Below are 25,748 nucleotides of genomic sequence, written 5' to 3' on the forward strand. Positions count from 1 at the left end.
TACTTTTCGTTTAAAATGTTTTCTTTGGTAAAAATAAAAGAATTTTCATTTCACTAAAGACAAAGCCTTACAAAAACGTAATGATTACTACTAATAGATTACATACAGCAATATCCTTGCTCCAGACCACTGAGCGGGACATAGAATCCCAGAGTTGCACTATCTTATCGAACCCAGCAGTGAGAAACTGCGAGAGGGAGGGGTGCGGAGACAGCGCCCACAACTCGTCTGTATGACCAAGAACCGCAGGACTGAAGCCTACATCAAGTGAGCCAATCAGGATGCAGTTGCGTGTTGAACCAATCAGAAGCTGGGTTCCCCTTCCTTCCGATACTGTACGCACTCCACCCAGGTGTTCTGCTATCTGAAATAAGTAGATAAAACAATACAGTTACTAAGAAAATATTAACCACTTAAATATAAGTTTTACGCACTTTGCAATGTATTCAGTTAATGTACTCTAAATACTGTATTCTTGTACAATTTCACACAAAGTTGTTACGTTTAACTATTTCAGACTATTCAGAAAATACAAAAATATTTCTGGTAGATATTAAAAATATTTTTCAAACCAAATTTACTATTACTAATGGATTCTAGAACCTTCATTGCATTAAAGTTTTTATTAACTCTTGGCTAGACAAAAATGTTGGATTTGAGAAGTTTAGTTTGTCCAATAGTTTTTGTATGAAATCCTGTAAAATAAATTATAGCTCTTTTATTTATACTGTATAATGATATTTAGATACACTGTTCAACACACAGAATGGATTTCAGGAATGTTTCTTTTTTAAAAAGCAGTTTTTTTAAATGTTTCAATTGTAGGCAGTATATGTAACAGAACTAATCAGTAGGTTTTAATAGAATGGTAAAACATTACAACAAGCACAAATTAATTGTATTAATACAAAAACTATTCTAATTTTATTTTTTATTCAATGATAATTGGATGACAAGCAACTAATTAATAATATATGTAATACAATAAAGTGTAGATTTAAGATTAATCAGACAAATGTATCAACTTTTAGTCACTTCCAATATCTCTGCCAATCACTAGTGAGATTACCCCTCTGAAGACAAACTGTAATCAGCATTGTCACTTGTACTAATTATTGTAGTTTAGTTGATTTGTAACAGCTGGCACTGACAATCCATGCATCTCAAGTATGTCTCTTTCAGAGGTGTCATATGCCATTTCTCAGGTGTTGAAAACGTTTCCTAGCTTATTTATTACATAAGCTAGGAGTGATGTAGGCTACTCATCTCTTCTATCTTAAATATATTAACCAATTGGCAACTTTACTCCTGTAACAACTTTCGTGTTTTTCTACATTGAGGTTTTAGTGGAAAGATGCAGGATTATACTAGATAGTATTTCCTGAACTTATTCTAGTTTTTTGTATTGAAACTTTTACTAAACTGTTATTTATAATTTTGTTTTTGAAACAATATATATATATATATATATATATATATACATTTGTCAAAATCACAATTTGTAATTTTTCAAGTAAATTTCATACTTTGCATATTACTTATAATAACATGAGAAACATAAGTACAAATCATAATCATTTACATTTCCTGTACCTGAACGTAATCAATTTGATCAACTGACATAGTATATTCTTATCAACGTCTTGGACATGGCTATCAACTATAATTGGTCTAAATTCATCATCACTTTCATTACTTTCATTACACTCATCTTCACTTACATCCAACAGTAATGGGTTCTCCTTACCCAGCAACGGGTATTCCATCACAACCAGGAAAACGAAACATTGCAATACAAAACACAAACAATAGCTCGCTTGCGTGTAAACTGCATAGTCACAATCACGAACTGCAGACAGCCGGTGCCACAGCCATCAAGATGTCGGCTTAGAAACAGTTGATAAAAAGCAGCAACACGTCAAGTTATTAATTTTAATTTTTATGCCTTAATATGAAATAAACATACTGTATTATTACGTTTTAATACTTTTCATTTGTTTTGAAAAGATACTTATTAAAATAATACGTTATTTAACATTGATTTCTAGCTCCATGATCAGACTACAAGTATACTGGTATTCCAGCACGAATGGGTTAATTTGTTTCTCTGCATTTGTGATGGGATTGTGTCTAGTGAGGGAACATACATACTTGTGGCTCTCATTTCAATGTCATGTCATACAAGGGACATTATGAATGGGACAATTTTCATAAATGGAACATCATCTCATTTCACTAATAGATGACAATCTACAAATCCCATAGATATCTTTTAATTTCTTTTCACTGAGTTTTACTTAACTTTGTGAATAACACTGTCAATTAAAATATTGTGTGTTTTTATTTATTAAATTATTGCTTTATTTAGTATAAGCTAACCCTTTTTGCCTTAAGAGGAAAAAAACCAATTTTGGCACCATTGTTGCTCAAATCAGCTGGTTCCATGGAATTGTTAACTTTACATACCACATCTCATAAAGTTTCTTAAACTGAAAATTTTAAATTGGTCACTCCTGAAACACTTATAGTGAAGTCTGAAATGAGATGAAAGTTACAAATCATACATTATTTAGAACATCCATTAACAGACTCTTTCTTTGTTTTTCTCCATGGTAAAAAGTTACTAAATGCCACTTTCCTACATAAAAATGTTTTTCTACATTATTTAAAGTACATTTCCAAGTCTGAAAAGGCCAAACAAGGTATAATAATTTAAGATTGATTATACTGCACTTTGAATGTTATATTATTATTATTAAGAAAAATTACCTGTGCCTCATATCCAGTCGGCTGGAAGTTACTGTCGAACTGTATCAGCCTGCCATCCTTACCCCCAGCTGACACGATGCTGCCCTCTTTCAGCACACAAATACTGAATATAGAGCCTTCGTGCACGTTGCGGACGAGCCGTGAGATGGTATTGGTGCCCCTGCCCCAGACTATGATGTTACCATTGCTGTCTCCACTGAGCACATCTCCAGTCTGCGTGAATGCTAGACAGGTGACATACTTGGGCTTGTCTCGGTTTTCGAAGATGCCCATCCGCTTGTACAGTGTGCCACCAGCGTCCAGAGCCCAGAAGCTGATATGGGCTTTGCCGCAGGTCACGATACAGTTGCGGTCCAGCGGATGAAACTCAGCTGCTACCACTGTGTCCACCGAGCACTGCCACAACATTAAACGGTAAGTGCACATCTTACAATCACTTATATTTAATTTACTGTAAGTGCTGAATGAAGTGAACTTACCTTGGTCTCTGTGACTTTGTACCCTTTGTCACCCTTCTGCCAGTCCCAGACTGAGATGCTGTGGTCATGAGCCTCATCTACCGCACATAGCAAAGCTCCTCCATCCTGCGACAAGTCCTTCCATTACTCATTTTCTATGACAGGCTGATGATATGTAATTTTAAGATACAATCAACTTTTTGTTCAAACTGTTTAAATTATTAAACACACTAACACTTGTTTTTAAATAAGAACTTTTTTTTTAATGTAACATCATTTCTTTACTCATAACATAGCTGGTGGGAAGGATTGACATGTGGAACTAAAATCGACATTCACACTTTTCTTTAGTCCAATCCGAATGGGATAGTGAATCTATTAGAATGTAAGAGCAATTATTTCTATCTTTTTAGTTTGTTTTAAAATGTGTTAATAAATATTTTAATGAATATAATTATTTTCTGTTCATTAGACTTGCACTATTGATTTTAATATGTATTTTATCATAGTATTGCACTGTCATTCAGTTTTGAGTTTTGTTCAAAATTTAAGTCTCTAGGTCTTTGCGAAGCTAGTTTTAAATCAGCTAGTTCAAAATTTGCACTTGACAGACAGATAAGAGCTAAGAATAGAAAGTAAACATTTCCTCAATTAGAATGATTGGGCAAAACTGGTTCTTTGCTCATTTTATATGACTGAAGCTTAAGTACATGCCATTGAAATTATATATACGAAAAACTTACTGCTTTTGAGAAAGAAAGGCACGCAATAGATCTCTCAAATTCTCCGATGCCAAGGACGCAGACAGTGCTCAAACTGACGGAGTTCCATACTCGGATGTGCGGCTGTGACAAACACAACATGCTTTCTTTAATTATTTATATAGAAAACACAATTTATAGACACTACATAAAATTAAAATATTTTATCATAAGAACACTTTCGCTCTTGAAGTGACAATCACCTGGATATCAGTTTATCTGAGATTTTCTCACATTTACCCACTTACCAGATGATGTGGAGAACACACATTTTGACATTGTTTGAGTACAAAAGCTAATATAACCATTATTTATAGCTTTGGTACTATATTGGGTAATCCTACAATGAAGAATACCATACCAAAGTGTATTAGCTCAACATCTAAAAAGAATCACCTAGTCATGGTATGCATAGTTGAGAGACTCCTTGTTGTGATTGCCAAATTATCTCAGAACACATAATATTGAATTGTACCACAGCAAAGAATCCCATAGTAAGATGAATTCTGACCAAGTGCCACACAGCAAATATTCACAAAAGGGAAGACCAGTATTGCAATTAAACCAATTTTAATTATATTGCAATTTAAACCAGTATTGGAATTTTTGGTTTAAAGTGGGAAGTGGTTTAGGCAGGAGAATCTGATGTTAAATCTAGACCCCAAAACCCCTAAAACCATTATTTCACAAATATTCTGAATATTTATAATACAAATATAGCAGGTTTTGCCAGTTTATACTAATTTTATTGTTGTTTCAATTGTTAGTTACTCTTGCGATTGTGATACCTATCTGTAACTGTAAGAAAAAAGAAAATGTCATGATGAGATCTTTTATAGTGGCTTTATTTTTACATAGTGTCAATTAATTGTTAGTAAACCAACCTAGCCTATAAGTACAGAATGTTAAGATTGCATGACTCTAATTTATTTCAGATTGCATGTTTTGTTGTTGTGTTTGTTGTTTCATGAACTCTATCTACAATGTTAAGAATTGTTAACCTGACTTGATACTATCAAAATGTAACTAGACTATCTATTATAAATTTTAAAGCTAATTTTGTTGTGTGAGGTAATTTCTGTAAAATAAAAACACTTGTCACACTTTCATGTTTAATGTTTTAGCTAATTCATAAGCTTTGTCAATAATAATTTTAACAAAAATATTATGCGAGGGTTGTATTTTTTTAACCTTTGATCTCACACCATGATGGCCAGACGCATGGCAGGTCTGCGGTGTGCCCAGTAGTCAATCGCATTTTCCCGCTACAACATTTGTCATTGCTGGGTGCAAGTAGCTAAGATGCAGTTTCATAAACATGGCCGCCTCTACTGATTCTCCTCCCAAATTTAAACTGAGGAGTGTTATTCGTTTCCTACAAGCAGAAGGGAATAGTGCATCAAAAAAGCTGAAGCCTTTTTGGTGATTTTTGTGGTTGTCAGTCAACATCTTTGGTACCCAGCGACCACAAATCATTCATGCAGTTTTCTCCGTAAACACGGCACATTCTCTGATGGATTTCTGCTGTACAAATCCCTTCTACTTGCTGAAAACAAATAACACTCCTTTAGTTTACATTTGGCAGGAGAATCAATAGGCCATGATTATGTGACTACAGCTCAGCCCAAACTATTTGAACTCGGAAATGACAGATGTTGTAACATTTGTAAATGTTGTAACAAGGAAGATGCCTGATCGACTACTGAGCACACTGAGGGCCTGCCACATGCCTGGCAATTATGGCGTGAGATTGGAGATTTTAAAAAACACAATCCTCATACATTTATTAGACATTATAATAGGACAATTTTATTAATAAATAGTTAGTGGAATTATACCTCAACACAATGAGTGATATTTTACTTAGATCTTCGGTTTATATAATGTGATCCCAACTCACCCTTCCCTCTCTGCTGTCGTGACCAGCCGCCTGTCCGCTCGCAACCAGCAGCTTGTTTGGATGAATTGCTAAGCTAAAACATTTCATTAGTAAAAGTTAGTAACAGCATATGTAAAATAATGTTATTCATTAAGTGTACTTCAGCAAACTAAGTTACATGTTATGGCTTACTACTATAAATCTATTTTCTTTGAACAAATTAATATAATATATTTGGACTTGTAAATTTACATTACAAGATGAGAAATGAATACAACCTTAGGTCTGAACTCACATTTATTTGTGTCTGAATGAGGCATACACATAAATGTGTGTTTGGTTGTCTAACTGATTCCAAGAATAGGATATCAGTCAAATTTTTTGGTAGCAATAAAAAAGCATATACCAATAGACAATAATAAGAAAATGCATTAGAAGTAACACAAAAATTAAAATTTTCATAAAAATGGTTTTTTTCGATCAAATCTTTTCCAATCAAATAGTAAAAATAGTAAAATTTACTATATTTAATATACTGTGTATGGACATGTATAAGTGACAAGCTATTACCACTACTTTAAAGAGAAATTCAACCTTACTTGCATTGTTAATGCTGATGTTTTTTTTTTTTTTTTAGCTGATACAACAATGGTCAAACTTTGGATCTGAGATAGTGCAATTTCAAATCTTGTCTGTGACCGTACAATTTTACAGGTACCATCGACCTTGTACTGTACCGATTTTTCTCTTAGTCTATTTGATAAGATCCTCTCACAGGACAGTGGCCCATGAGGACAGACAGAATAATGCTTAAAAGGGGATTGGTCTCTCCTTTTTAAAATAAAATAATGCATATATAGTTATATTTTAAATAATTTTCTATCTCAACGTTTAGAAAATTTCACCACATGGAACACACTGAATATTTACCTATGTTACCTTTGAGAAATCATAAAAAATAGCAAAGGCTTGCCAAAAGTGTTTCACTGATGTTAGACAAACTGATTTTGGGATAAGTCAGAAGTTCATGGCAAAATGCCCAGAACAACAGACAGTGAAAGAGATTTATGACATCAGCACAAAGCCGCAGTATCCGGTTAAATTTTCCAGCACATTATTTGTTTCCTTAATGCCAACTGCTATTATTCATTCTTCTTTTTCTTATTAAGTTAAGGAAACCAAAATAATTTAGAATCGTCAATATGTTTTTAAATGTTATTCAATCTTATTTAATCTTTAATAGTTATATAATTATTATTAAATTTATTTTCACAGAAAAAATAATTTATATAAAATATCCCTTCCGGCTTAGATATAAGAAAGGTTGATTTCACATACGGCTGTCATCTCAAAATGTCAAACTGAAGAAACATTATTAGTTTAGATATTTAATTTGCACAAAACTGATGGTACCATAACTATCAAGCTTGGCATGTTAATATAATCGTAACAATTTCAAATACTTAGAAAATCTGAAACCTTAAAAGACATTGTCATGTACAAATAATTTTGTTTGTAAACACTTGGACTTTATTTAGGTTCAATTAATCCAAAATTATATTTTTAAACATATTCTCTTATTAAAATTCAATTGCCTACACTAAAACATTTCAACAGCCGCCATCTTGAAACCTTAAGCGTTATCAAAAAGTCAATAATAGTAAATATTGCATGAAATTGCCTGACAATTTTATAAAAAGTGTCGATTTTGATTTGAGATAGCAATTTTGCACAAATGTGAATACCCACCTTCTTGAAACATTTTATTGTTCAAATCAGCAAACAAACTTATTCAAAGTAAAGTAAGTAATATAAGTTTAGTTTTAATCTTGCATAAATGCGGCTACAATTTACTGCGATTATAGTATTCACCATTGTTACATTGTTAAGTAACTTTTACAGTCATTATCTGAAAACAATTACAAAATAAAAAAAAGAACAAACATTACCGTAAAATACCTAAGAATTTTAAAAAAATTCTGTGTTTGCTCCACAATGCATAATAAATTATATATTGTATTGTACATTCTAGGAGTTTCATTACTATGTTATTTTTTTCAATAATAACACACTGTAATTTCTTTCAAAAAAAACTTTTTAACTATGATTATATGAAATGAGAAAAAATTTAACGAAATTGTAAACAAAACAACAAAATACCTGCATAAGTTAATTCTCTATCTAAAATAAACATGTTTTAAACAACACAAACTCTGGGTAATAATTCAAAAGGTGTATTTTATTTGCAGCTAAACAATGTTTCTAATGGATATTACGGATATTTGTAATAATAAGAAATACAGTTACTTCACACCTACTTTTTCACATTTGTTTTTTTCTACGAAATAATTCTTTAACATTTTTATATATTTCCACAAAACTATTTATATAATTTTGTTCTTTAAGTACTTAAATTTAACATTTGTATGTGCCATTATATAAAAATGTTTATTTATCTAAAAATCCATATTAAATAATGAGGAAATATAATTTTTTTAATGCTGTTTTTGTAATATTTGTAAAAGTTTTACAATATGCTGATAAAGATTGTCACTTTGAATGTATTTTCCAGGATGTACAATAGACTCTTGAGAATTACGTGTTTTAGCAATACATTTTCTTTTTGAAAAAAAGATTTTTTAGCAAAATATCTACTATTGTACCAATTTTAGTTGAGAGGAAAATCTGCATGAATGGACAGAATGTTGAGAGTACCTCTCTTGCAGGAAGTAATAGTCACACGTAAGTAGTGCACATATACATTGGCAGATTCTTACTTCTGCTCATATCTTTGCAATTTGTCTAATCAAACTGCAAGTACATTAATACTTAAGGCTGCCAATTATAAGCAATTTCTGATAATCTATGATTTCATTTTTTTCTATAAAACAGCATCAATATGTACTCTATGTGATACAGGGCTTTTCAAACAAAAAGTTTAGTCAATGTTGATTTCCTGGTCAGATCAAAACCGACTTGTAGAATTTAACTTGAATCATAAAATACTTGATTCCTAATGTGATGGGATCAACAAGATGGTCAAACTTGAGCTAAGATCATTTAAAATCACAATTTAAAATGAATACTCAGATATACTGTACAGTTTCAGAATACTGACCACTTGACGTCGTCTGTGTGGCCGAGGTAATGCCTCTGACTCTGCTCCTCCACGTTGTACAGAACTACGATGGCTGCCACAAAGTACACCATTTCGCCGGTTGGCAGCAGGTACAGATTAGAGCGACAATCTCTCCCTCGGTAGCCATAGCTGGGTATCACTCGTCAAGGATATCTCAACAGTTCACTTTGGAGCTTAGTTAATCAGTACACATGAACAGTTTACATTAGTGGTTCTCTAGGTCTATGTTACTGACTTTTGTCCTTCTACATGTTTTTTTATATGGAAATTGAAATTAGTTTTTAAAGTGTTTTATTTCAAATACTACCACTAATATAGCTCAGTATTTTGAATTTAGTTTTAACTTTTACTTTAAAAAAATGTCAATCAGATAAAAATACCAATAAAGAAAATGAAAAATGTTATACTTTATCAATTTATGATTTGGATCTGTGGCAGATTTCAAAATGTGTGGAGTGCAACTAGGGGTTTTACTTGGAAAAAACATGGAACAGTATCCTAAACAACCAAATTTTACAAAAAACCTAATGTAAATGTTCTAAGTTACAAAACACAGTTAGTAGATGGACACAACATCATAGAGATTGCTAAAGTATCAGTAACCTACAAAGAAATTACTCCAGAAAGGATACACCCAATCCAGTTTCAGCTTGGAGTGAGGAGGAGTAGCCACCTTGGTGATGTCGTAGTTGTCCACAAGAGGGGAGGGGGCGTACAACACGACGGGCCGTCCGCGTAGATACATTCGCAGTGCGCCTTCCTCTTCATTGTAGGCAGCATCACGTGTGCTATGACAGGACAGGACATGTTAAGAGAGAATTCATTCATTACTCATTAAAATATGCGTAAATAAGTAGATAAGTAAATATATATATATATATATATATATATATATATATATATTTTTACACTTTAACACAATTTGAACTGCCAAAAACTTACTAGTATAGCATCAAGTGATAGTTACTAGTAAACAGTTATTACTGCCTAACACCTTTCAGTGTGGACATATTTGTCATTATGATGATACCCATGTTTTGCTTCTACTCATGTAACTGTATCAAGTGTTATTATACTATTACTATTTCACAAGTTGAACCTATATTAGCCTGGAATAGACCATGTCTTCTCCATACACCTCCAGAATGATACTAACAAACTTATAAACTTGTTTCTTAATCTTAACACTGTTTTGGCATTATGAGGTAAGTTATTGGAAATATTTGTACCAATGTATTATTGGAAATATTTGTTGGGACTTGCTTAACATATGTATCAATTAGATTTGCAGATCTGATATTATGAAAATGTACAGAATCTCTTAATCTAAACTAGGTCAGATTTTCTTTGATATAAACTAGGCTAAGTAAAGTAAAGTAAGTAAAGTGTAGATACTAGGCAATGTTAGTACGTCTAATTCTATAAAGAAAGGTCTGCAAGAATCTCTCTCATTAATGTTCATGAGGGAATGGATGGTTTTTTTTTTACATTTAAAAACTTCCTTTGCGCCAGCAGAGTTGCCCCAAAGAATAGTGCCATAGAAAAGGTGACAGTGAAAAGGTGACAGTGAAAAGGTGAAAATAGGCTTTGATATAAGTAAACTAGTACTTGTACATACCTTAAGTTTCTTTAAACAAAAAATTATTCTAAAAAGGCGGGAGCAGAGAGAGTTGGTATGAGCACCCCAGGTAAGCGTAAAATCCAGAGTAAGTCCTAAAAGCTTAACTGATTTATTTCAGAGTCTGTTTGTTGGCCTACTACTTAAACTAAAAACAATGTTTCCTGTTTTTTCTTGGTTGACCTTTAGTTTATTTGCATGAAACAATATGTATAATCTTTCCTGCATGTAACACAACATTATATTATTCAGATTATAATCATGACCAGATGTTACAGAGTTGTGTCGTCTTCATAGAGTATGGTTCTAACAGAAGTGCACAGGCTTCTTCCTTCTTTACAAAACTCTCACATACTTAGCATACAACATTTTCCACTGCCTTGACAGTGTTGTCAAGTTATTCCTAAATCTATACTGTGCTGGTGTAAGTAAGTGGCCATGTTCAAAAACATTAGTAAATTGCTTTTTCAAGACACTTTCTATTATTTTAGACACCATAGCTACAAAGGCAATTGGATGATAGTTGTTTACATCTGACCTATCTTCTTTCTTGTGGATAGAAACAGTAACAGTAGCTTTTAGATACTGAGAGTAGATGCCTACACTAAGCTACACTAAGAATGTGATTAATCAAATCTTGATGAAATCCTCCAGATACAGAAAAAATCTCTGAGAATTATGTTAGGACTAAAAATAAATGATTCTGTGAAAGAACATTTTAAGAAATTGAAAATTTTAACTGTCTATACATAATATATAATGGATACAATAAATTATGTGTTCTAAAATTAAAAACTTAAATATTGATATGACCAACGTAATTCATTTGTATAATAACCATGTTAAAAATGATATTTTAATACCCCGCCATAGGCTAAATTAAGAAAAAAACCAACATACATTGGATCCAAATTTCTTAAATCCATTCCACTTGCTATCAAACAAGAAATGGAACATAAAATATTTAAAAGAAAGCTTAAAGCATACTTGATGGACAAGGCTTTATATTCATTAGATGAATATTTTGATTTTAAAATCAGGTAGCTTTATTTAAATTTTACTATAGCCCTATTTTATATTAGTGTTTTTAGTTAGTTTAAACTGACACTATTCAAATGTTATAGCGTTATAACTAAAACGAATACAGATTTTTTTTTACTTCAACTTAACTATGTTAAAAGACAGGATATCTCTTCAATTTAAAAAAAATGTTGTTTGAATAATTTTTATTTGTAGTGGATTTGGGTCATTTACTAGTTGGCAGTGATTTCAATATATAATTTATAAATCAGGAATATGCAAAAATGCTTTTTTTGGTTTCTGTGATGGTAATGCTAGTGTGGCTGAAAGGGAGTACACTGTTCGATATGCTGATCACACTTGTGCACTGGCGAGTTCCCAATGCACAAGTATTTGCAAGGCTGCATCAGCGTTTGGTAGAACGTGGATCTGTACACAAGGAGCGGAGTAAGTTGGGAGCAGTAGCTTTGGATTTGAACACAGAAGACAAAGTTTAACAGAGTTTACAAGGCCCGGAAATTAGTAGTGAGGATCTTGCAGGTGGCATTGGCATGAGTATAAGTACAATTTTGAAAGTATTACAGAAGAATAAATTCTACCCTTATCATTTTACAAAAGTGCACGGCCTTGAACCTAATGATTATGCTGTTAGACGAGACTTTTGTTGCTATTTATTAAATTATGACATTGAAGAATATAATTTTTTCAAAAAATCTTATGGACAGACGAAGCTCTTTTTACAAGACTAGGGGTATTTAACTTTCACAACATGAACTTGTGCAATACTGAAAACTCAAAAGCTTAAAGAGAGCAGTCATTTCAGAGTAAATTAATGTTTGGGCAGGTGTGAATGGGGATCGTTTCGTGGGACTTCACATTTTTCAGGGAAGTTTAACTGAAGTTATGTATCTTGACTTTTTGCAACACAATTGGCCTCAAATGTTGGATGTGTTTGACCCTATACACCACCAAGATATTATTTATCAACAAGATGGCACTCCTCCTCATTTCACTATTGACGACCGAAATTGGCTAAATGCTAACTATCCCAATTAGATAGGGATAGAAGGTCCTGTACTGCTAGATCTCCTGATCTCAACACCATGGACTATTTTGTGTGAACATTCCTTAAGTCTGAGGAGTATGCAACTCCTGTAAATAAACAAAGAGGAACTTTTGAATAGGATCCAAGTTACAGCACAGAAACTTAGCAAAAAGCTAAGCCATAAAGTTACTGTTGGAGCAATGCAAAAGGGAGCCAGAGAGACATAAGAGAAAACAGAGGACATTTTGAAAATAAACTGAAATGAAACACTAAACTGGTATGTAGCATTAATTAATAAAAAAAAACTATGTCTGACGTATTAAGTTTAATTATCAATATTTAGGGATCTAAAAGTGGCTGCGTTTTGCTAGCGAAATTTTGATCATATCGTTTTTCACACTATTAAAACTCACATAACTGTATTAAATGATAAAAAAATAAAACAATGTATCATATTTTCTGAAAGCTTAGGTTTTGAAGCAGTTTATAGCATTTTTTATAAAGAATTATGAATGTCAGCTTTTTCTTTTAATTTTTTCAAAAAATGAGAACTTCCCAGTTTAAGTTGATTTAATTAATATTTCTGAAGATTCAGACCCATTAAAAGTTATCCATACTTACTCAAAATTTAATGTTGAATACAATCGTAATAATAATGTTTGAGAAATGTATCGAAATGTCATAGAAATTTAACATTTTTTTATGAAATGTTTATGTTTCTATGAAAAAAATAAAATAACTTTTCTCTGTGTGTGTGTGTGTATGTGAGTGATAATTTCCATATATAAGTCACATTTATGTTATATTTTCACCTACAAAGAAAATGTTATACTAGGTCATGGCCAGCTATCCTGTATATGTTTTTTTTTTATATAAAAACTCAAACTCAAATGTCTTAAGATAAGGCCTAAAAATGTGCACATGTCTAACAATTAAATATATATATATATATATATTATTGGAAAATCTTTCAATTATCTTACTTGTCTTAAAATTATAACCATTGAAAGTATATAAAACCACGTTTTGGTATAAATGTGAATTTATAAATTAACTATCTTTAACTCTGCACTAAATTATTTTTTGAGATTTTCGTCTACATAATGTTTGCTCTATAGTGCATAATCATAGAAATTGGTGAGGTAATTATCAGAACAGAAGACAATGTGGGTGTAAAGTGGTAAGTGGGAGACATCAAGTGCTAAAACACAGCACTTAGCCCAACCATCACTTGACTGGCCTTCCATGCCGAACCCACCACCTACAGGTATCCAACAATCACCTTAGTCATTGGTGGGAACCCATCAGTAGCTTGTGACAACATTAGTGACAAAGTGATAAATTATCAAAGACATGGAATCTCCCAAAATTACCACTTCAGATTCTAGCAAACTTGCTCAGTTAAACAACTGAAAGCTTTTTGCATATATGAAATCCATTTACCACAAGTGCCAATGATAACTAAAATACATACATTAACATTAGATAAGATAAAACAAACCACACACTGTAATCAATATACCACTTTTTCCACAATCATTTTTAATTAAAGTAAAGAACAAATCACAAATATTCTAGTTTTGACAGTGAACTTGGAAAATATATATCCCTGTTTCAATTTTCTACCTGTAATTCTTTAAGAATTGGCATGGGGATAGACCTGTTTATCACTTTTTATATGCTTGCTAGAAATACAATAAAAATTAGGTGTGCAGTGGTACTTTCTATTTAAAACAACTATGTGGTATAACTTTGGTTACAATATCCTATATGTAGCCTATAACTAGTTCTGTACAGATTATAAATCCTGTGTATTTTTCTGTATATTACATTTAGAAATGTTGTATTATTCAGTTCAATAATCACTGCTTCCTTGGCCTTAATGAACATTAGTATAAAAAATTAATATTAATTTCAAATAGAAGGGAGTTCTCAAAAGTAAACGTTTTGGTAATCTATTTTTATAATCCATGCTATAGGCAGAAAGATTTGTGAGTCACAAGGAACTTGGTCAGAGTGTAGTGGTACCACTGAAATTTCTATTCTTGTGACACCACTTGCTCCTTCTGCAGATTTTATTGTTATTGTGTTTGTTTTGTTTTTGTAAATATGTCTTGTCAATGCCAAGGTTTCTCGTTCGTGCCAATCATTCAATGAAGGAAGAGCAATATAACATAATAAACAAAGAAGACACTAACCCTTCAGTTCCCGCACCTGACTAATGGAGATGTCAAAAAGGTCATTGACACGATTAGCATCTAACTTTAATAAAATCCTTTCTCAACAGTCTCCAAATGTTAAAATAATCTGTATATTATTCACAGGAGTCTATCAAAAGAGTGTACAAGATGTGTTCCACTCCAGCTTACCGAGAGCACAAAGAGTGAAGAGTTTCTACTGCATTGCAATAACAACAATATTTTACGATGAGAGATCGATTTATTCAACTGATAACCAGGGATGAGACAGTGATCACTAGATATATGAATCCAAAAGATGTTAGTAACAGGTATGTTAAAGTAAAGAAAGAAGAAGCCAACATAAAAAAAGGAAAGTTGTAGAATCTGATGAATAGATCACGGTGACTTTCTTTTAGGATTCTGAGGGATTCTATTTTATTGATCATTAGCATGATGACAGCTGCCTGCTATTGTAGGTATTACAATCACTCTAAAGCATGATCTAAAATAATACAAGAGGAATGCTGACAAAAACAGCTTCTTTTATTCACAACATTTGCTCAAAGGCTGCTCATTAGACTCAAGATCTGCTTGAGGAATTAATTTCAATGGGATGTTTACAGATATTCACCTCGTGACTTCTGCTCGCTTTCACTGGTGAATCAAGAAATTAGGAGAAACGATTTAAAACTAATGATTATTTTTAAAACATTTGAAAGATAGAACCAGTATGGTAGTAGAATGGTATGACACTGGATAGAACAAAAACCACAAAACGAAAAATTAATGTAAAAATGAAAATTATATCGAAAAATAAGTTTTTTTTAATGTTAAAAATATATCTTTATAAAAAATGTAAACTTTCAAAATTGTTTTAACAATATAACATACTTTTGAGATCATCCTTTTACAAAATGCTGAATTGAGATAGAATTTGTTAAGTAAAAAACAGGAATATATGGCTAGTCTGCACTGGGATAACTAAGAATGTAAAGAACGGTATTTGTACACTGTCAGTTCATGAACCCCTTAATCAATTGGAATTGTGGATCATTAATGTTGATTGAACAATGATCTCTTTAAAAAGTTGAATCAATCTAATCGAATATGAAACATGGTATAGCTTACGTAAAATGACTCTCAAATTATAATTAGTTGATTCTTTGTTATTCAAGTATGTAGAGGAGAACTGTTCTAAAGGCTTAGAACCATTATATAAGCTGGTTTTTAAAGTTTTGCTGCTATTTTTATATTATAATAACAATATAACGTCAATGAGCTGAAGAAGATATTTGTTACAAGTATGAGATAACTTAAGCTGTACTTTGCAAATGAGTGTTGCAAATGAAATATTTTCCCACAAGTCATGTAAAAAATGAAGGTGTCTCTAAAATAGTTAAACTTAAGTTTAAATATCATTAGCTTTCCCTACTTACAAAAATATCAACAAAAATAGAACTTGTAATAAATATTGTTAATGATCAATATTTGTCCACATGAGTTTTCGTTCTTAAGTAAAGATATAAAACATTCACAGTTTACTATATTTACATAGTTTCAGTGTCAGGATTGTTGTCGAAGACATAAGAACAAGTATATAAGCAAGAGATTTATGCAACAAACTACTATTAAAATTTAAAGCAATATCCCAATGATTCATTCAGACAAGGCTGTAAAATGTGTCCTTGAAAGACAGATGTCTGTATCATTCATTGCAATAATATTTGCTGTTACTATTAAGAAATAATGTTTAAAAGTTTGAAATGTACTTTAATTTTTCTAAGAAACAGAACTGGTATCTAATAAGTTCGAAGACGTTTGAATAAGCTAATCTAAAACCCATTGATTCCTATGAGTTTTAATGAATTGTTAAACTAATAAATTTGAGTCCAAATTAATTGATAATAAAATTTAATTGTTGTTTAGTTTTTTATTTTTGTTTACTGTAATAAAACTATTATAATTTTATTGTATGTTTTACATTATTCACCAATAAAAATAAATCAATACATAGAAAATTTTAATAGTTTACCAAATAATTATGTAATAACAAGTAATAATGAAAATCAGTGGTTAAATACTATACCGTAATCAAGTTATATGTGTAGTTAAAAATTTCAAAACAAAAGTTTATTTTTTCTGTGATTTATAACTATTAGAGAGAATTTTGTGCATGCACATAAAATGCATGCGTATACACATAAAACAGAGAATAGTTACACTGTTGTGTAACATACTTTGAGTATATCAGTTAATGTGAAAAGAAGTTAATTATATACTTGTTGTAAAAACAATGTTATAATACCCTAGTTAAATGCCTATAATACAACTAACTTCACATGTATTTACATAAAAGTCTGTTAGTAATTATTATTTCAATACCTTATTAATTTAATCAATATTTAATTAGGCATGTTTGAGGTTAAAGAACAAATCTTGAAACCCTGATCACACAATTTTAAATCTATTCAAACAACAACAACAAATGACAATAAATGACACTAGTGTTTTAATAGTCACTTACTCTTCACAATCAGAGGGAGTGGGCTCCATTCTGAGTGACAAAAACACTTACTGCGCAGTGAGGCCTGTGTGAATGAGTTGTTATCCCCGCCCAACACTGCCAGTGAATAAGCTATCATTCCCAGAACAATACCACCATGTTGTCACTGTAGACTCAACAACTCTTGAGAGTTGCATTACTTATTAGCTGTTGCTTAAGTGGGAGATAACAATGCTAATTTGTCAGTATAATAGGTCTTTTTTTAATTCACATTGAAATAACTAGGGCATTAAAAAAAAAATAAATATATATATATATATATATATAACATTTTATGACTATATTGTATATATAGATATTATTTTATAAATAAATATTATATATATATATATATATATATATATATATATATATATATGTGTGTGTGTGTGTGTGTCAGTATCAGAGTTTTACTTATTGAAAAATACGTTTTAGTTTTAACACACTCTGAAGTAAGCAAAATTTACAGTTTTTGTATTAATAAAACAGAAAACAAATAATTTAATTCAAGAAATGATATCTGTACATGATTTATCCTTGGTACAAAATATGTTCTGTAGTTCCACTACATAGTTTGAAGGTAAATGCTTCACTACATTTATTCATTCAGTCATTCATTTTTATTTGTCACAAAAAGCTACAATTATTGGAGCATTATAAATATATAAAAAACATACTCATACATACAAAATAACCACAAAGTTGAATATACATTTGACTAGCAATTCGACTAGACAAAATCATTACAATTATTATTAAGCCATCTGTATAAAATTTACAAATAAATAATTAGACAGATAAAATTCAGATTATATATTTACAATAATTGAATTAATTCCACTTAGCCAATGAAATAATCTAAGTTTAAAAATCATCCACTTTATATAAAAACTTAGTTGATAATATATTTTTCAAAACAGTTCTCAGCCTTTAGGTTGTCAGGTCACCCATTAAATAAATTCAATCCAATGTAAAATAAGGGCCTTTTTCTAAAACAGTTAACCTGTGAATTGGGAACTAAAACTGCTATTTTCATATCTTTGTAAAAGTCATTCAGTATGCATTGTTTTAAATAAATTTCAAAATCTTTAGAATAAAAAGTTATAGAGCTGTTAAAATATTATAATTTGTGAAATATGCTTTGCATGAGTCCTATAGCTTAATATGTAACTCTATTTTTTTTAAATATAAATATAGAATGAGTTTATTAGTACCAACCCAGAAAGTCATGCTGTACCTAATTAGGGACAAAAAATAGCCATGATACATTAAGAGTGTTGTACTTAAGTCTGCTACTTCAGATGTAGTTTTAATTACACATAATGCTCTACTTAGTTTTACCTCCAGTGTCTTGTTATGGGATTCCCAACTTAATAAACTCTCCAGAATACAATGTCAATAAAATTAAAAACTGAAATCTGGTTTGTGATGTAACTGTTTAAACCGGACAAACAGATTAAACAAAGAATATTGTTAAGTACTATTTGATTATAGTTAAATGATCAAGTTTTAATATTGTAAGCTTGAATGTTGTACATATATATATATATTATATGTACAATAATATGTATAATAATTAAATGTACAAAACTAACTAATTCAGTTTAATATATATTAAACTGAATTAGTTAGTTTTGTACATATATATATATATATATATATATATGTACAATATAATATATTAAATATATATTATATTAAACTGAATTAGTTAGTTTTGTACATTTATATATACATATAGATTTTAATTAAATTAAATTAATTTTTCCAATACGTATTCATCAAAAACTGTTATGTTGTTTTGGACTAAATTACAACTGATTAAAACATTAATGTAGTAATTTTAGTTTATTTTTATAGATAAATGAGTGACAAAATTCACAAACTTGAAGGTTTAATGACAATTTAAATTTTTAAATAAGTATTTAAAGGGTTGCGCAACAATAATAAAGACATTCATATCCCTGAATTATATCATGATCAGCAGGGAAAAATATATATAAACCAATATAAAACTACGTCTAAATGTTGAATCCTCATGATTGACAAAAGTCACTAATTTAGAAGCAAATAAAAATTATCCTATGTTTTAACCAGTACGACACCACAAAACTTTTTTTATTGCTAAAATAATAAATGGAATTTCACAATATTAATATTATTTTCAGTAATAATTAAATTAATGATTTATTTATTTTAATTTTATTATTGATTATTTATTTGACCATCAGTGAAATCAAATCTATAATAATATTTATATAATAACATATAATAAATAATTAATAATCAACCATTTCTTAATCGTTACTTAATAATTAAATTTGTTTAATTAGATTTTCAAGAAAAGCTTCTAGATTTGTAAAATATGGCATACCAAAACTTTACATTTCTTTATAAATATAATATCAAAACTGTTTTACAATAGTTATGTTTTCATGTAGATATTACTAAATTTGTTTTGGGATGACATCAATTGTAAAAAAATTTATTGTACAAAAAAAGTTAAGCCACAAACTTCCTCCTCTTGAAAGAATTTACAATAATTTTAAATCGGAAGAACATTAGTTTTATAATTTTAATGAGCTTTAACCATGATAAGTACTTTTATTGAGTTATAAATAAATTAATTACAAATAAATGAAACACATTATTTTTATTAACTATTTCTCATACTGAAACCACCAAATAATTTCCACAAACTTATTTATTTTTTATTTATCTCTTAAAATTTAAAACAAGACATGTATATTACTCAAGGCAAACCCACCTTTGACTCATGTCTAAACAGAAATAAGTGCACTCTAGTAAGATCAACAACAGTCCAGTTGAGAACTGGAATGGAACTGCCAGACTGGCTGGCAAAATGCTTCTGGAGAGCAAGAGAGGAGAGAGAGGGGAGGGGCATATGAAGGTCAAGACAACAGTTTAAGGGGACTCCTCACTGTGAAGGCACCCACTTGCTCATCCATGGAACAATGCTTGTAGGCTGAATTAATGATACTGATCTTGTACTTATCAATTTGAAGATCACTGTAATTAATTTCTGTTTTCTTTGTGTTTCTATACCCATCAATAGTCTTTTTTCAATACATAGTTAATTTTCTATTTCTTTGAAGAGATTTTGATTCTTATTCTTATCACTTATTCTAGTTTACCAGTCTTAAGAACATAATTTTCTTGATCCACCTGACTATGCTACCTGATGAACAGTTAACTAGGCAAAAATAAAGCATACAAGCTATCACATAGTTTAAGGAAAAGGAAATGGAATAATAATTATTTTCTCAACTTGGAGTTTTCAAAATTACTTGAAAATGAGATATATGAAGGGTCTCTATCTCACCAAAAACTATAACTAGGATAAAACAAACACAAACAAAAAACATGCCTTAATTTTGTATTTCTAAATGGAAACCTTTAAACCTACAACTTTTTTAGCAATAAATAACTTGTTTAAAGAATGAAACTTGATTATGAAAAAATATTACTATCTTCTTTATTGGTATTGTTAAAGGCTTATTATGGTAATTGTAAATAGTTATATTGTCACTGTACCTATGGATTTAAAATTGTGCAAGATAAACAATCTACATATGGAAAGGCTAGAAAAAGCATGCCTCCTTTATGATTTTAAACTCACTCTTTGTTGGAGGTGAATATAATTCTCCTAAAGACATACATTACACAATTTTCAAACTACAATATAAACAATGCAATAATATTAAATGAAACAATACAAAATTTGGTTTACTGTCGATTTAGACATGAATGTTACATACAACATTCAAAAACTTATGTTTTGAACACATTTAGAGAGTTTTAAATTTTACACCTGTGAAATTTGTTTTAAAACTTCCATACATTGTGAAATTGATCAGAGTAAATTGACTAATACAGTTCTTCTTCTATGGGGTGGCCTATAAATTGTCATGCACTTAAGCCTCAAGGGCCTTTTGCACACCTTAGAACTATTAAAGTTGGTAATAAGCGAAATTGTGGCTGAGTTGATCAACTTAATTCTGTAGCAAACGTTACTATGAATTCAGCTCTTTAAATCCATAGGACATTAATATCTACATGAGCCTGGAAATAAAGCATCAAACTAGCCGAAGTATAGTTCATATATTATAAAGCGCCACAATATACTGACTAGCTCACTCATTTGGAAACAAATGTGTTCTCACTTCACAGCCAAGGAGAGAAAATCTAAATACACACCTCTTTCCAAAAGAGGTATGGGACACCTTAGCCCTCCCGAATATTTACAAGAGTGCAGTTTGAGTTCACTGAAATTTTCATGAGTATTAATTACTTGTGCTTTAATGGAATGATTTGACTATCCCTGAACTTAAACTACATTAAGATGATTAGCACTTGCATCCTTTTATTGTTTGATGTTTACCCATTGAATAGAATTTTGATTGGAAGTATTCCAACTGTAATACTAGACGCTTACATAATTAATAAGAATCCAAGTCACTGTAATTTATATAGACAACATACAGGGTGAATTCATGAAGTTTCTCCCCCCACTTCTACAGCACATTGTACTAGTAAAAATAATGAAAAAATGTTATATAAACATAGGTCCGAAAACGCTTCGTTAGCGAGTTACAGCTAGCGAAAGATTTCGCCTGAATTCCTGGGTAAAGAGTAAAATAAAAGCCATACTGAACTTTTGGAAAGGTTAATTAAGTAAGAAATATCGTGGATTCTTATGTATTTTTACCTGATAAAGCTAATAAAATAGGTTTCAGAACTGTACCTGTAGTAGTTTTTGAGGGATTCATGGTTTAAATGCAAAAAAATTGGGGCACGAAACAATGTTTTTTTAAGTTTGATGTACAATAACTTTGTTAAAATTGGTAATAAATAAATAAAAATCAACAAACATTAATTGTAGAGAATTTAATTCTGAGAAAGTTGATATAATCAAAGTCTAAAATAAAAACAGAAATAAGTACCAAAAAATCGATTTTTATTCAGTATAATACATTACTAGCTGTAAAGAAATACCGTACGGTATTTAGTTAAAATAAAACAAAATGTTTGTTCCTTAATGATGAGATAAATTGAGAAAACAAGATTAACTGTTAAATAAATTTGTTTGTAAATAAAAAATATCATGTTTTATTACGTTGTATTTTTTTTTTTTTTTTAATAAAAATTTACATCAAATGTTCGAAAATAAATGAAGCAAACATTTTCCCATTATTGTTTACTAATCATCGAAATGCAGTTTTTTGTTTTATTAATTTCTAAGTTAGTAACGCACGAATAACAGCTGATCAACAATGGTATTCTGTACTGTTACGTTAGAACTGTGTATTAGTGGTGTTTTGCAAGCTACAGCAAGAGATCGGGTTCTGTGAATCGTGTTATTAAATGCAATTTTTCTGTGAGTTATAATTCGATTGTTTTATTCAGCGAAAAAATGCCTTACTTATTTACATCAGAGGAATACGCTGATATGGTTTTTATTTTGGGTTACTGTAATGGTAATGCTAGAGCTGCTGTAGAAGAATATGAACTACGTTACCCTAATAGGAGGATTCCAGATACCAAAACAATTTCAGGACCTTTTCGTACTCTTCGGGAAACAGGATCACTACCAAGTACTGGAACCAATTATGAACGAGCTGTCCAACTTGATGATGATATTGTTATTAATGCTGTTCATCGCAGTCCAGGTGTAAGTACACGACGGTATTTCTAGGCGGATAGGAGTTTCGCAGTCAACAGTGGTGTGGAGGTCACTTAATCGAAACAAATTTTTATCCGTTTCATAAACAAAAGGTTCAACATCTACAGCTAGGGGATGGTCCCGCTTCGCTTGGAGTTTTGCAACTTTTTGAATATTAATAATCAACTCTACAAGCGTATTTTGTTTACGGATGAGGCACAATTCACTCGGGATGGTGTCAATAACTTGCACAATGAACACTCATGGGCAGAAGAAAATCCACATGAGGTAGTGGAACAGAACTTTCAACACCGATTTAGCGTCAATGTCTGGTGTGGCCTTTTGCACAATCGGCTGATTGGACCTTTCATATTAACCTGGATGCCTAAATGCTGAGTTCTATTTGCATTTCCTTTCAAGAAGAGTTGGCCGCAGCTGTTAGAGAATGTTCCTTTACATCTCAGACAAAATTTGTACTTCCAGCATGACGGAGCACCTCCCCACTTTTCACGTGCCGTTTCTGCTTACTTAAATCATCAATTTCCTGGACACTGGATTGGTCGCGGAGGGCCTCACCCTTGGCCACCAAGATCACCAGATCTATCTCCATTGGATTATTGCATCTGGGGATGGATGAAAGACATTGTATAACAAGACAAAAGTGAATTCTCGTGATGAATTAATTGCCCGTATTATGGATTCGGCTGTGCAGATACAGGGAAGTCCTGAAAAATTAAGAAACGCAACAAAAGCAATACACAAACGTGCTGCAAAATGTATTGATAATGATGGCCTCATTTTTCGAACATCTATTATAAAAAGGTGCGTACAGTTGGCCCAACCTAATTAATTTTGCTTAAAACTAGTAATGTATTATACTGAATAAAATCGATTTTTTGGTACTTATTTCTGTTTTTATTTTAGACTTTGATTATATCAATTTTCTCAGAATTAAATTCTCTACAATTAATGTTTGTTGATTTTATGTATTTATTACCAATTTAACAAAGTTATTGTACATCAAACTTAAAAAACATTGTTTCGTGCCCCAATTTTTGCATTTAACCCTGAATCCCTCAAAAACTACTACAGGTACAGTTCTGAAACCTATTTTATTAGCTTTATCAGGTAAAAATACATAAGAATTCCACGATATTTCTTACTTTAATTAACCTTTCCAAAAGTTCAGTATGGCTTTATTTTACTCTTTACCCAGGAATTCAGGCGAAATCTTTCGCTAGCTGTAACTCGCTAACGAAGCGTTTTCGGACCTATGTTTATATAACATTTTTTCATTATTTTTTACTAGTACAATGTGCTGTAGAAGTGGGGGGAGAACTTCATGAATCACCCTGTATATGTACTGTTGTAGGGACAAGAAAAAGTTTAACAGCTATGATCCATTATAGACAGCAAGCAAAAAAAAACTGTGTTTGATATGATTAATTAATTAAAAATAGCATCTGCTTTTTTTACTTCTAATATTTATACACCCTATCAAATAAGTTACGGTATGTTATTATATGTATATATACTCAAATGATGTATAAATATCTCAATAGTCCGGGACTTTGTTTTGCCTAGCGCTTTGTTAATCAGTAGGGAACTTGACTAGTGCGTAGTAATCAGTTGACACTATCATATAACTGTTATTGGACTCTCATTTGAGGTTTTATTGTTTGTTAGAAACAATGAATAGGAAGTTAGCTATAGAACAGAATGCATTTGTTTAGCAAATGTGATTAAACATGACCAATTATAGTTGTGTTTGTGGAACATTTTTCAAACATTGAATATCAACTTCACCGCTATATTTGCAATTTTAATTTAAAAAACTGGGTTAGTAGTGGAGTTTCTTCCTTCATGTAAGTGAAAATCTAATTTTACAGATGTGTCAATTAATGTTAGCACACAATATTTTGTGAACAAAAATAAACCTACAAAGGATTCAGAAAAACACTTTAATTTAGATCAGGTCTACTTTACTTCAAAGTCAAAATTTAAATGATCCAGATTAGTGTAGGAAATCCTCTGTAATGTATGCAACCCTGTATAAGTCAATCCTAATTTGCACAATCCTAAACGTTCTTTAAAAGAACAAAATTACTTTTAAGATGATTGGTAGAGTAACGTACCCAACTGACTGTCCAAATTCCCACATGGTGATGTATGGACAAATTCAATGGTGTAATTAAGAGGTGAAATGAGAGGTATAAAAACCATCAAAGTCTTCAAAATCGTTAAAAATAAAGGTTTGAGAACAATCCAACTTGTTTGAAACACAGTGGTTAAAATCTTTTACTTTTAATTAGGCCTATCTAGTTTATTTAAATTTCGATTTTTTCAGATTTATGCTATACCCACCCCGGTGGGTTGTGCTCTTCAATAAAATTTATCTCTCGCCCCAAAACCAAGTCCTAGTTATGCCACTGGACAGATTTATCTATCCCAGTATGAGTATATAAAGATTTTAAGTATTGGTTTATCCAGCTTATTATAAAAATGTAAAATAAATTCTGCACACTATATACATATGCTTCAAGAAGAGTTGCTATAAGTGAAACAAACTTTTTATATGGTTCTTTAAAATCTTAAAAAATATGCTTGTTGTATTTTGCCATTTGAACTGTTTAAAAAACATTGTAGGTAATAAA

The 25,748-nt window shown here is 30.9% G+C and overlaps 1 protein-coding gene across 8 annotated transcripts in view; it reads right to left on the reverse strand.

Moving 5' to 3' along the window:
* LOC124357342 (echinoderm microtubule-associated protein-like 2) overlaps positions 1-25,748 on the reverse strand; it is a 144,158-nt gene that overhangs the window by 12,817 nt on the left and 105,593 nt on the right. For all 8 annotated transcript variants that reach the window (XM_046809045.1, XM_046809044.1, XM_046809043.1 and 5 more), the window contains 7 exons: positions 9,639-9,794; positions 8,986-9,135; positions 5,889-5,961; positions 3,971-4,072; positions 3,249-3,353; positions 2,770-3,165; positions 107-364 (listed from right to left, as the gene is read on the reverse strand). In XM_046809045.1, the coding sequence (XP_046665001.1) occupies positions 107-364; positions 2,770-3,165; positions 3,249-3,353; positions 3,971-4,072; positions 5,889-5,961; positions 8,986-9,135; positions 9,639-9,794 (1,240 nt within the window). The remainder of the gene's footprint in view (positions 1-106; positions 365-2,769; positions 3,166-3,248; positions 3,354-3,970; positions 4,073-5,888; positions 5,962-8,985; positions 9,136-9,638; positions 9,795-25,748) is intronic.

Source organism: Homalodisca vitripennis, chromosome 3, assembly GCF_021130785.1.
Source record: "Homalodisca vitripennis isolate AUS2020 chromosome 3, UT_GWSS_2.1, whole genome shotgun sequence".
NCBI lineage: Eukaryota > Metazoa > Arthropoda > Insecta > Hemiptera > Cicadellidae > Homalodisca > Homalodisca vitripennis.